This window comes from Saccopteryx leptura, chromosome 3 (assembly GCF_036850995.1).
Source record: "Saccopteryx leptura isolate mSacLep1 chromosome 3, mSacLep1_pri_phased_curated, whole genome shotgun sequence".
Taxonomy (NCBI): domain Eukaryota; kingdom Metazoa; phylum Chordata; class Mammalia; order Chiroptera; family Emballonuridae; genus Saccopteryx; species Saccopteryx leptura.
In genome coordinates this window covers 127,866,615-127,878,894 of record NC_089505.1, presented here as the reverse complement: position 1 = coordinate 127,878,894, position 12,280 = coordinate 127,866,615, and the positions used below count along the sequence as shown (strand labels likewise).

Here is a 12,280-nt window from a genome sequence, read left to right as displayed (position 1 = left end):
AAAACATACCCTCAAGTAGCAGAAATGGGCAAGAATAAGTAATAGAGAGCAGAACGTGTGAATAATTATCATGTGAGAGGTACACACGTTCTGCATTTCAATCAAACTATGCCATCTACTGTTCCTTTTTTTTTTTAGCCAGAGATAGAGGCAGAGAGAGACAGAGATAGGGGCAGATAGGCAGGAAGGGAGAGAGATGAGAAGTATCAATTCTTTGTTGCTGCACCTTAGTTGTTCATTGATTGCTTTCTCATATGTGCCTTGATGGGGGAGGGGCAGGGGGGCTCCAGCAGAACAAGTGACCCCTTGCTCAAGCCAGTGACCTTTGGCTCAAGCCACTGACCATGGGGTCTTGTCTATGACCCCATGCTCAAGCCAGCAAGCCCGCATTCAAGCTGGTGAGCCTGTGCTCAAGCCAGATGAGCCTGTGCTAAAACCAGTGACTTTAGGGCTTGAACCTGGGTCCTCTCTGTCCCAGTCTGACTCTCTATCCACTGCACCGCCACCTGGTCAGGCTGCCATCTACTGTTGTTTAAACTTGGGATACATTTTCCGTCTTCCAGGTCTTGCTCATCTCATTTACTTTGCATGAGATGCCATCCCCACCACTCTGATCATCTTTCTCATATGGCAACTTCTCCAATAAACATTTCCAAATCCCATCAAGTAGATGAGTTATCATCCTCCTTTGAGCTTCTTTGGCCTTTGTACCTCTAACCTGACACTGTTCTTCTTCTGGCAGCCCCTTCCCTCTGGCAGATCGAGTAACCCCTTGCTCAAGCCAGCGACCTTGGGTCCAAGCTGGTGAGCCTTGCTCAAACCAGATGAACTCGTGCTCAAGCTGGTGACCTCAGGGTCTCGAACCTGGGTCCTCCGCATCTCAGGCCAATGCTCTGTCCACTGCACCACCACCTGGTCAGGCAAACTATTGCATTTAAATATAAGACTTAAGTATATCTTCCTTGGTCTGATTCCCTCACGCAAAGTTGTGACTTTTTTTTTCTTCTTCTAATTTTTCCATTGATTTGTGAGAGAGAGGGAGGTGTGGGGGGAGAGAGAAGCATCAACTCATTTTTCCACTTAGTTGTTTCATTTAGTTGTGCACTCATTGGTTGCTTTTCGTATGTGCCCTGACTGGGGATCAAACCCATTACCTGGGTGTGCCAGGACGATGCTCTATTCACTGAGTCACCTGGCCAGGGTGTGATTATCTTTTTAAATGTCAGTGTCGGGTGCAGTAAAAAATGATAGCTATAGCCTGACCAGGAGGTGGCGCAGTGGATAGAGCATTGGACTGGGATGCGGAAGGACCCAGGTTCGAGACCCTGAGGTCGCCAGCTTGAGTGCACACTCATCTGGTTTGAGCAAAGCTCACCAGCTTGGACCCAAGGTCGCTGGCTCAAGCAAGGGGTTACTCGGTCTGCTGAAGGCCCGCGGTCAAGACACATATGAGAAAGCAATCAATGAACAACTAAGGTGTTGCAACGCGCAATGAAAAACTAATGATTGATGCTTCTCATCTCTCTCCATTCCCGTCTGTCTGTCCCTGTCTATCCCTCTCTCTGACTCACTCTCTGTCTCTGTAAAAAATAAATTAAAAAATAAAATGATAGCTATAGCAATACTTATCACATATTATCCTCCAAATCTCTCTGTATAACAGACATTATCTGCATTTTATAGTGGAAGGAGCAGAGACTCAAGCGATATGAAATAATTTGCCCAGGGTCATGGAGTGTAAGAGTCTTATCTTAAACAAAGGACCTCATTCTCCAGCGCCTCATGCTGCTTCAAAAGCCAAAACATTGGAGACTGAAGCTTAAGTAATTGTAACATATCAGCTACCTAATTAATTTTAGTCACTTTAGTTCTCTACATAAAACTATTTGCATAGCTGGAAGGCAATAAGAGTGGGCTCAGCTATCCAAGAGCCCTATCCTACTGTCAGTCAGATTCATGCCGTGCTTGGAGTGTTATAATGGTCCCCTGCTGTTACCCTGTCTTAGTCCTGCCAAGTTCTAGAGATGCCCTGAATTGTATTCAAGAGCAGCTAAGTAAAGTTCAGTAGGATACCCAGAGAGGAAATCTCACTCATTGCTTTTGGACATGAATAGGTGAAGTTCTTTTGGAGAGCAGTTTAATAATAAGACACAAGAGCCTTAGAAGTGATTTGCACCTTTTGACCTAGTGATCACACTGACAAGTATTCATCCTAAGGCAATAACCCAAAAAGCTTTCTCTACACGGGTACTCTTTACAGTGTTATTTGTACTAATGAACAATTGAAAACACCCCAAACATCCAATAACAGTGGAATAACTGTGTTAACATAAGGTGTCTCTCTCCTGTTCTCCCTGTCCCCAGCTGATAAAATATTATATATCCTCGTGAGTATTGTAAAAACTGATATAAAACAAAAAAAATCATTTTTTAATATAATCCCCAGTAGACAGAATAGGATACAGGATTGTTTACATAGTATTATCACATAGTATTATCACATCCTGAATTAGTACTTAGCACATTGTAGGCTTGCAGTAAATATTTGTTGAATGAATGATCTTCATGGGCATGAATCTTGCTATAGAGGAAAAAGAAATATATCAGAAGTTAATAGTGGTTTCCTTGATTCGGTGGGACTAAGTGTGATTTTTTTTTTTTCTTTCTGAAGCTGGAAACGGGAAGAGACAGTCAGACAGACTCCCGCATGCGCCCGACCGGGATCCACCCGGCACACCCACCAGGGGCGAAGCTCTGCCCACCAGGGGGCGATGCTCTGCCCCTCTGGGGCGTCGCTCTGCCGCAGCCAGAGCCACTCCAGTGCCTGGGGCAGAGGCCAAGGAGCCATCCCCAGCGCCCGGGCCATCCCTGCTCCAATGGAGCCTCGGCTGCGGGAGGGGAAGAGAGAGACCGAGAGGAAGGAGGGGGTGGGGGGTGGAGAAGCAAATGGGCGCCTCTCCTATGTGCCCTGGCCGGGAATCGAACCTGGGTCCCCTGCACGCCAGGCCGACGCTCTACCGCTGAGCCAACCGGCCAGGGCCTAAGAGTGATTTTTTATTCTGAGATTCCTACTTTTGCTTTTGTCCCTTTATTTTCTTTCTTTCTTTTTTTAAAAATTTTTGTTTATTCATTTTTAGAGAAAGGAGAGAGAGAGAGAGAGAGAAGGGGGGGAGGAGCAGGAAGCATCAACTTCCATATGTGCCTTGACCAGGCAAGCCCAGGGTTTTGAACCAGCAATCTCAACATTCCAGGTCAATGCTTTAGTCACTGTGCCACCACAGGTCAGGCGTCCCTTTATTTTCTATAGTGATTACATAGGCCTTATTGGAAAAAAATAATTTCATTAAATTTTTTTGTACTAGAATCAAAGAAAAAAGGTTTAGATTGGGTAATTGCTGTGGGCCAGGCATTCTGCTAAGGACTCCTCCCCCCCCGTTTTATTTATTTATTTATTTATATTTATAAATAAATTTTTATTTAATGGGGTGACATCAATAAATCAGGGTACATATATTCAAAGAAAACATGTCCAGGTTATCTTGTCATTCAATTATGTTGCATACCCATCACCCAAAGTCAGATTGTCCTTTGTCACCTTCTATCTAGTTTTCTTTGTGCCCCTCCCCCTCCCGCCTTCCCCTTTCCCTCCTCCTCCCCCCCAACCACCACACTCTTGTCCATGTCTCTTAGTCTCGTTTTTATGTCCCATCAATGTATAGAATCATGCAGTTCTTGGGTTTTTCTGATTTACTTATTTCACTCCGTATAATGTTATCAAGATCCCACCATTTTGTTGTAAATGATCTGATGTCATCATTTCTTATGGCTGAGTAGCATACCCTAGTGTATATGTGCCACATCTTCTTTATCCAGTCTTCTATTTTTTTTTACAGTGATTAAAGCCTTTAAGCAAACTCTTGGCCAATACAACAACAATCCATAAAAGAGTAGTGTCCTTAACATGTTCACCAAGTCCAAGTTGGTCTAACACCATTCCAGATCCCTGCAAATGCTACCCAACCCCAGTTCAGTCTGTTAGGAGCTGTCACAAGGAGCAGAGTCCAGGAAAAGTCCACATCCAGGAAAAGTCCACATGGCACTGGAATTGTTGTCACATTTCTATACTTTGCAGCTCACATCCAAGTCCCAATGACTGATGCTTCTAGCTGGTAATGATTCAGGTAGACTGGAAAAGCCATCTGCAGCATGTGTGGAGATGGAGCTTTTGTTTTCCTCTGCCAGTGTTGGTGTGGCTTCTTTGGTGTTCCTTGGTTGAAGAGTCCTCTTAGTTTAGTCCAAATTTGGTTTTTCCAGATGATAGTTCTTAAAATTAGTTTGTAATCCACTTTGGTTCTGGGAGGTGGAGGTTGGTACGTCCGCCTACTCCATCACCATCTTGTCTTCCTGCTAAGGACTTTACTTAGGTAATATTCCTAACTTTTCCAAAATTCTTTAGCGTAAACATTATTCTCCCCATTGTATAGATGGAACTCTGAGTCTTATAGAGATTGTAACTTACACAAGTTCATGTAATTAGTAAATAGCTGAGCCAGGACTAAAATCTAGGACTGACTCCAACTTCTCTTCATAATAATTTTTCTATGTCAGCTTGATTTCTAGGTGAGATTGTTTTTTCAGAGCCTTTTGCCATCTGTATCAGAAAGGGTCTATAGCAAAGTTGAGATTATAACAGCTTGTCTTTAAATTAAAAGTATAACATTTCCAGTGTGAGTAAGGTTTTTGTCATTCTCATGTTCTAACTGATTTCAGAATTTGGTGATATAGCCACTTCTCTAGGAGCAAACCCAGATGCTACCACGATATGCATCGAGGGGCCTGGTGAAACTCCCAGACATCAACCAGGACCCGCACGAGGGAGAGAAGAGGACGACGAGTTACTGGGGAATGATGACTCGGATAAAACTGAGGTTTGCATTTGTCTTTGAAAATTTTTTTTAATTTTGAAAGAATTTGTTCATGCATTTTTTTAAAATATATTTTTTTAGTTTTTAAAGATTTTATTTATTGATTTTACAGAGCGGGTGTGTGGATGAGAAGTAATTGCTTCACTCTAGCTGTTCACTGGTTGCTTGTTGTATGTGCCTTGACCGAGCAATTCCAGGGTTTCAAACCAGCGACCTCAGTGTTCCAGGTCAATGTTCTGTCCACTGTGCCTCCACAGGCCAGGCTGTTCATGCATTTATTCACTGTCTCCTATGTGCCAGGTAGAGTGCAATGGCAACACAAAGTGGCATCAGATGTGGTCTCTGCCTTGGGGGGATAAACAGGCAAACAGATGATTGTCGTTGATGGGAAGCACACTGGCTGGGGGAGCACTGGGGTTGTGGGAGCCGAGAGAAAGTTACAGAGGGCTTCCTGGAGATGGTGACACTTAAACTGAGTCTTGATGAAAGAGTAGGTGGTAGCCAAGTGACGGCAGGGAACGTGATCTAGGCAATAGTTTCAGTGAAGTCACAGGCATGAAAGAACATGATACAGACAGCACATCTCCCATCTTCATATACATTAGGAACAAAATATAGGTGAAGACAGGAGATGAGGCTTCACAGATTGGGCAAGAACTCAACCCAATGAATATGAATATTCTGAAAACTATCGGGAGCTATTAAAAGATTTTAATCAGCCTGACCAGGTGGTGGAGCAGTGGATAGAGCATTGGACTGGGATGCAAAAGACCCAGCTTCGAGACCCCGAAGTCGCCAGTTTGAGTGTGGGCTCATCTGGCTTGAGCAAAAGCTCAACAGCTTGGACCCAAGGTCACTGGCTCGAGCAAGGGGTTACTCGGTCTGCTGAAGGCCCACAGTCAGGGTACATATGAGAAAGCAATCAATGAACAACTAAGGTGTCAAAAACGAAAAACTAATGATTGATGCTTCTCATCTTTCCATTCTTGTCTGTATGTCCCTATCTATCCCTCTCTCTGACTCTATCTCTGTCCCTGTATTAAAAAAAAAAAAGATTTTAAACAATATAGACAGATATGTTTAAAGATATTAAAGATACGGCAGCTGTGTGAAATTGGAGGGAGACGGACTGGAGGCCGAAAGACCAGGTAGGGGACTGTTGAAGTGATCCAGGCCAACAGTGGTGAAGCCTGAACTGGAGTTGGACACACACGTTTAGGGGATGGGCTCAGTAGGGCTTGGTAGCAAAGGGGTTGGGGAAAGAGGATTCTAGGGAGACTTCTAGGTTTCTGCACCTGGTAGGAGGTCAGGGTTATTATTATTACTTTTTTTATCACAAAGATTTATTTCTCCCTTGCTGGTTGGCTCAATGGTAGAGTGTAAGTTTGGCTGTGGATGTCCCAGGTTTGATCCTTGGTCAGGACACACAGGAGAGGTGACCAACTGTTTCTCCTCTCCCCCTCCCCTTTTCTTACTCTCTCTTCTCTCTTCCTCTCCTGCAGCCATGCTCAATTGGTTTGAGCACATTGGCTCTGGGTGTTGAGGATGGCTCCATGGAGCCTCTGCCTCAGGCACTAAAAATAGCTTGGTTGCGACCATGGCCCCAGATGGGCAGAGCATCAACCCCAGACGGAGGTTGCTGGGTGGATCCCAGTCTGGGCACATACGGAAGTCTTGTCTATTTCCCTCCTTTCACTTGAAAAAGAAGAAAACAAACAAAAAAACCCCAAAGATTTATTTCCATGTGCAGTGTTGTGTTCCAGAAAAATCATATTTCTAGTAATAGTTTGTAAATGGAATCATGATTGTAGTGCAGTAGAGGAGCATCTAGTTTGTAGCAGTGTTTTCCATCCAGGCTTATTAAAATAGTGGAGCTCTTGGGTGCCAGGTGCTCTTTGTGGAACTCCATGTAACATCAAAATAAGTACCAAAGTCTATGCTAAGAGCTCAGACCTAGGAACCTAACTTTGAATCCTGGTCCAGGTCTATAGTAATAGCTGTGTGGTCGTGGGTAAGGTACTTTAACTTCCTTAAGCTTAGGTTTCCTTATCTAAAATATAAGAAGACAGTATGTTGACTATTGTCATCATTATCATCATAATAGTTAATATTTATTCCGTATGTAATAGCTACCAGATACCATTTAAAGTTCTTAACTTGGATCATCGTGTCTAATCCTCAAAACAACCCCGAATGCCAGGACCTGTTCTTATACTCATTTTACACAGAGAAACCTGAGACCAGAGTTTAAGTAACTTGCCCCAGTACACACAACTGGCAGGTAGCAGATGGAACTTTAAACCAAGGCAGTCTTGAGTCCAGAGCCTGTGCCCCTCCACTCTGTACTAGAGTTAGTGTATGTTAAGTGCTTATTAAGGTGCTTGGCACTGCAAGAGACAGGAGTGGTTATTACTATAGTTAAATGTATCAGTCAGAGTTCTCCAGAGAAGTAGAACCAACAGGATGTTTATATAGAGAATGAAATATATTTTAAAGAATTGGTTCACATGGTTGTGGATGCTTGGCAAGCCCAAAATCTGATGGAGGAGGCTGGTAGGCTGGAGACTCAGGAAAAAGTTGGAGTTTGAGTCCAGAGGCATTCTGCTGTAGAATCAGGAAGAGCTGATGTTGCAGGTGAAGTCTGAAGGCAGTCTACTGGAGAATTCCCTCTTGCTCACAAAGTCAGTTCTATTCAAGCCTTCACATGATTGGCTGAGGCCAGCCTACATTTTGGAGGGCAGTCTGCTTTACTTAAAAAGTCCACTGATTTAAATGTAACTCTCATCCCAAAAAACCCTCATAGAAACATACAGAATAATGTCTGGCCAAATATCTGGACAACCATGGCCTAGACCAGGGGTAGTCAACCTTTTTATACCTACCACCCACTTTTGTATCTCTGTTAGTAGTAAAATTTTCTAACTGCCCACCGGTTCCACAGTAATGGTGATTTATAAAGTAGGGAAGTAACTACTTTATAAAATTTATAAAGCAGAGTTACAGCAAGTTAAAGCATATAATAATAATTACTTACCAAGTACTTTATTTCAGAGTTTTGCTAAGTTTGGCAGAATAAATCTTTATAAAACAACTTACTATAGTTAAATCTATCTTTTTATTTATACTTTGGTTGCTCTGCTACCGCCCACCATGAAAGCTGGAATACCCACTAGTGGGCGGTAGGGACCAGGTTGACTACCACTGGCCTAGAAAAATAGATACATATAATTAGTCATCACATTGAGCAATAGCAGGCTTCAAAAGTTTTTTTTTATTTTCCTTTTTATTGAATCTATTGGGGTGACACTGGTTAACAAAATTATACAGGTTTCAGGTGCACAATTCCACAACGCATCATCTGTACACTGTATTGTGTGTTCACCACCCTAAGTCAAGTCTCCCTCTGTCACCACTTATTCCCTCTATACTCTCCTCCACTTCCCTCCACCCCTTCACCCCCTGGCAAGCAGGCTTCAAAAGTTTAAGAAGAAAAGTATAGGGGGAAAAATATTAAAATTGAAAATATTGTTTTTACTATTTTAATGTTGTCTGTGTGTTGGGAAGAGGTTGTCACTATTCTAATGATTCCTTGACCTACCTTATGGAACATGGGTCAGTGGTGTCCATATCTTGTAATACAGTGTGTCCGTAAAGTCATGGTGCACTTTTGACCGGTCACAGGAAAGCAACAAAAGACGATAGAAATGTGAAATCTGGCCCTGGCTGGTTGGCTCAGTGGTAGAGCGTCGGCCTGGCGTGCAGGAGTCCCGGGTTCGATTCCCGGCCAGGGCACACAGGAGAAGCGCCCATCTGCTTCTCCACCCCTCCCCCTCTCCTTCCTCTCTGTCTCTCTCTTCCCCTCCCGCAGCCAAGGCTCCATTGGAGCAAGGTTGGCCTGGGCGCTGAGGATGGCTCTGTGGCCTCTGCCTCAGGCGCTAGAATGGCTCTGGTTGCAGCAGAGCGATGCCCCGGATGGGCGGGGCTTTGCCCCCTGGTGGGCATGCTGGGTGGATTCCGGTCAGGTGCACGCAGGAGTCTGTCTGACTGCCTCCCTGTTTCCAGCTTCAGAAAAATACAAAAAGGAAAAAAAAAAGTGAAATCTGCACCAAATAAAAGGAAAACCCTCCCAGTTTCTGTAGGATGATGTGGCAGCATGTGCGCATGCACAGATGATGACGTAACACCGTGTATACAGTGGAGCAGCCCATGGCCATGCCAGTCGAGATGTGGACGATACAGAAGAAAGTTCAGTGTGTTCTGTGGCTCGCTAGATTCGAATCCGTGACCAAAGTGCAATGTGAATATCAGCGTGTTTATAACAAAGTGCCACCACATAGGAATAACATTACTCGATGGGATAAGCAGTTGAAAGAAATGGCAGTTTGGTGGAGAAACCCCATTCTGGTAGGCCATCAGTCAGTGACGAGTCTGTAGAGGCTATACGGGATAGCTACCTAAGGAGCCCTAAAAAATCTGCGTGAGCCCACATCGAACTGCACTGAATAGGTATGAAACTGGGAGCGTTTTCCTTTTATTTGGTGCAGATTTCACATTTCTATCATCTTTTGTTGCTTTCCTGTGACTGGTCAAAAGTGCACCATGACTTTACGGACACACTGTATTAGGGTTGGAAGGAACCTTCCATTGCCTCTATTCAGTTTCCTTTCCAAGGTGTGTTCATGGTATGTCAGAAAGACAACACATGAATACTTCCAGAAACAGGCTGTTCATTACCACATAAAGCGGCACTGCCACTGTCGGACAACTTGAATTGTAAAAGCTTTTTCTTTTATAATGAACAAAATATTTTCTGAGAGTACTTTCCCTTATCCTTCAAAGTTCCTCAGAGTCTATCTTTTCCTTTAGCTGTATGAGTCCTCTTCAAGTAACTGAAGATGGCAGTCAGGTTCCTGGCATGTGGCCTGCACTCTGCTTTCAAATAGTTGTGTTGTTGGGGCAGGTACGGCCTTCCATGGGTACCACTTCTAAATTGGAATTTTGTTTCTTTTGTCAGAGGAGTATATTTTAAGTTTCTAGTATTTTAGAAAGTGAATCGGTGTATTGGATTTTTGGAAATTCAGGTGGTCATAGTAGTAAGGATCTTGAAGGGGTAAGGGAAGAAAGATACTTACACTGCCTTCTGTATGTATGTTTGTGTGTATATATATATATGCATATATATGTTACTGTACACAATACACATGTATAATTAATCCGCCCTGTAATCCTATGAGGATTAATGTAATCTATATGACATCTATCTATCTATCTATCTATCTATCTATCTATCTATCTATCTATCTATCTATAGATATAATCTACCTATGAGGTAGATCTTCTTAGCTCTACTTTGTACATAAGAGAAGTAAGACTGAGAGGAGTCTAGTGATTTGACAAAGCTGCCGCTCGTGGAGGGACCAGGATTTGAAATTTGATGTGACTTTAAAACTCATGCTTGTTTATATCAGGCTGAGAGTTGGGCATGGCTATTATAAAGTTGACTGATGGATGCAGAAGAGCATCAACTGTATGATCTTTCATACAGTTTGGTTTTATATTAGATCAGTTCTGTGTATCTAGAATAAGGAAATCACTTATGTTCATTATGTTTTATTTTGCCTCTTGACAGTTACTTGCTGGACAGAAGAAAAGCTCTCCTTTCTGGACATTTGAATACTATCAAACATTTTTTGATGTAGACACTTACCAGGTGTGTAAAGCAGTTTCATTCACCTTTCCTTTTACATGTAATGGAGGCTCATTAGACGGTTAAGCAGTGAAATAATGTGAAAGCGTTTGTATGCTGGATAGGGTCTTACAAAAGTATTGATAAAATGGTTCCTAGTGCTTGAAAATACTACCATCATAAAGGCTCTCATAACAGTTTCAGTTTTGCAGTAGTTGATTTTATTAATCTTAAAAAAATCTTCATTAGACTTACTGCTATGTTGTTTTGCAGGTCTTTGACAGAATAAAAGGGTCTCTTTTGCCAATTCCAGGAAAAAACTTTGTGAGGTTATATATCCGCAGCAATCCAGATCTCTATGGTATGTGTATTGTCATTTTGATTCTTTACCATGTGCACACTGAACTCAGGTGAGCACGGGTTCTCTGGAAAGTTGGAGAAGTACACTGCTGGCAAGGCACATGGCACTTTATTTGACTTTTCTGAGCTTCAGAGGCAACCCTTGCAAAGAATTTTGGAGAAAATGCAGTTATATGTTACATTAATGCCATGATTATAAATAATAGTATGTCCTTTGAAAGTCAAATGACATTACAAACTTGAGGCAAATTAAGTTACTTTGTCTAAGAGGAAATTGTTGATTTTAATTTTAGAAGAATTGGTTTTGGGGGGGAGAGTGGGGAAAAGTAGTCTTACATTTTTTTTATTGAGTCCCTGCTCTGTCTTCAGACAGACTGTCTCTCTTTGGGACTCAGACATAGCACTGGAAGCCTGTAAGAGGGATGGGCCAGGAGATGATTGTCATCTTTGGTGTCCCTGCCATCTGAGAAAGGTCAGAGGTCTACCCAATGCTCTACAGGAAAAGGCTCTGACATCAGCAGGCTTCTGTGTTTGAGGGGAGAAGAGAGCCAATGGCTCTGAGTGCTTTTGTGTGCAGGTGCTCCATTAAAGACTGTGTATATGGTCACATTTAATTCTTGCAACAACCTTCAGGGTAGTTGTTGTTGTCCCCATTTTTCAAAAGAGGTTTCTTTTTTTTTTTTTTAAGTGAGAGAAGGAGACAGACAGACTCCCCCATGTGCCCTGACCAGGATCTATCTGGCAACTCCTATCTAGGGTCCATGCTTGAATCCAGAATGCTTTAATGTCTGAGGTTGATGCTTGGACCTACCAAGCTATTCTCAGTGCCTGTGTCTGATGCTTGAGCCAGTTGAGCCAATGCTGCAGGAGGGAAAGAGGGTGATAAGAGGGAGAGGCAGGGGGAGAAAAGCAGATGTCCACTTCTCTTGTGTGCTCTGACTGGAAATTGAACCCAGGACATCCACACGCTGGGCCGACGCTCTGTCCACTGATCCAACTGGCCAGGGCCAAAAGAAGTTTCTGTTGCTCAGTGAGGCTTGGTAATATATATGCTTAATTGTAAACAGTAAGTTTGGGAGTGATTATATATGTTGATTATAAGAGGAAAAGGAACTTATGAGAAATTTCTTGGTGCCAATTACTACATATACTATTTAATCCTTACAACAAGACTATATAGTAAGTACTAGTATCTCTGTTTTCTGTGTGAGGAAACTAAGACTGAGAGTTGTCAAACTAAAAGAGTACAACTAGAATCGAGTTCAGTATTAGGTAAAGCTCAGATTTATTCTGTTAGACTGGAGGTTTT

General features: G+C 42.8%; 2 protein-coding genes across 10 annotated transcripts in view; both read left to right on the top strand.

Annotated features, from left to right (window-relative positions):
* Positions 1-12,280, top strand: part of IFT25 (intraflagellar transport 25) — a 144,912-nt gene that overhangs the window by 80,109 nt on the left and 52,523 nt on the right. The window lies entirely within an intron of this gene.
* Positions 1-12,280, top strand: part of YIPF1 (Yip1 domain family member 1) — a 39,713-nt gene that overhangs the window by 2,722 nt on the left and 24,711 nt on the right. For all 6 annotated transcript variants that reach the window (XM_066376325.1, XM_066376320.1, XM_066376321.1 and 3 more), the window contains 3 exons: positions 4,771-4,928; positions 10,555-10,635; positions 10,885-10,972. In XM_066376325.1, the coding sequence (XP_066232422.1) occupies positions 4,771-4,928; positions 10,555-10,635; positions 10,885-10,972 (327 nt within the window). The remainder of the gene's footprint in view (positions 1-4,770; positions 4,929-10,554; positions 10,636-10,884; positions 10,973-12,280) is intronic.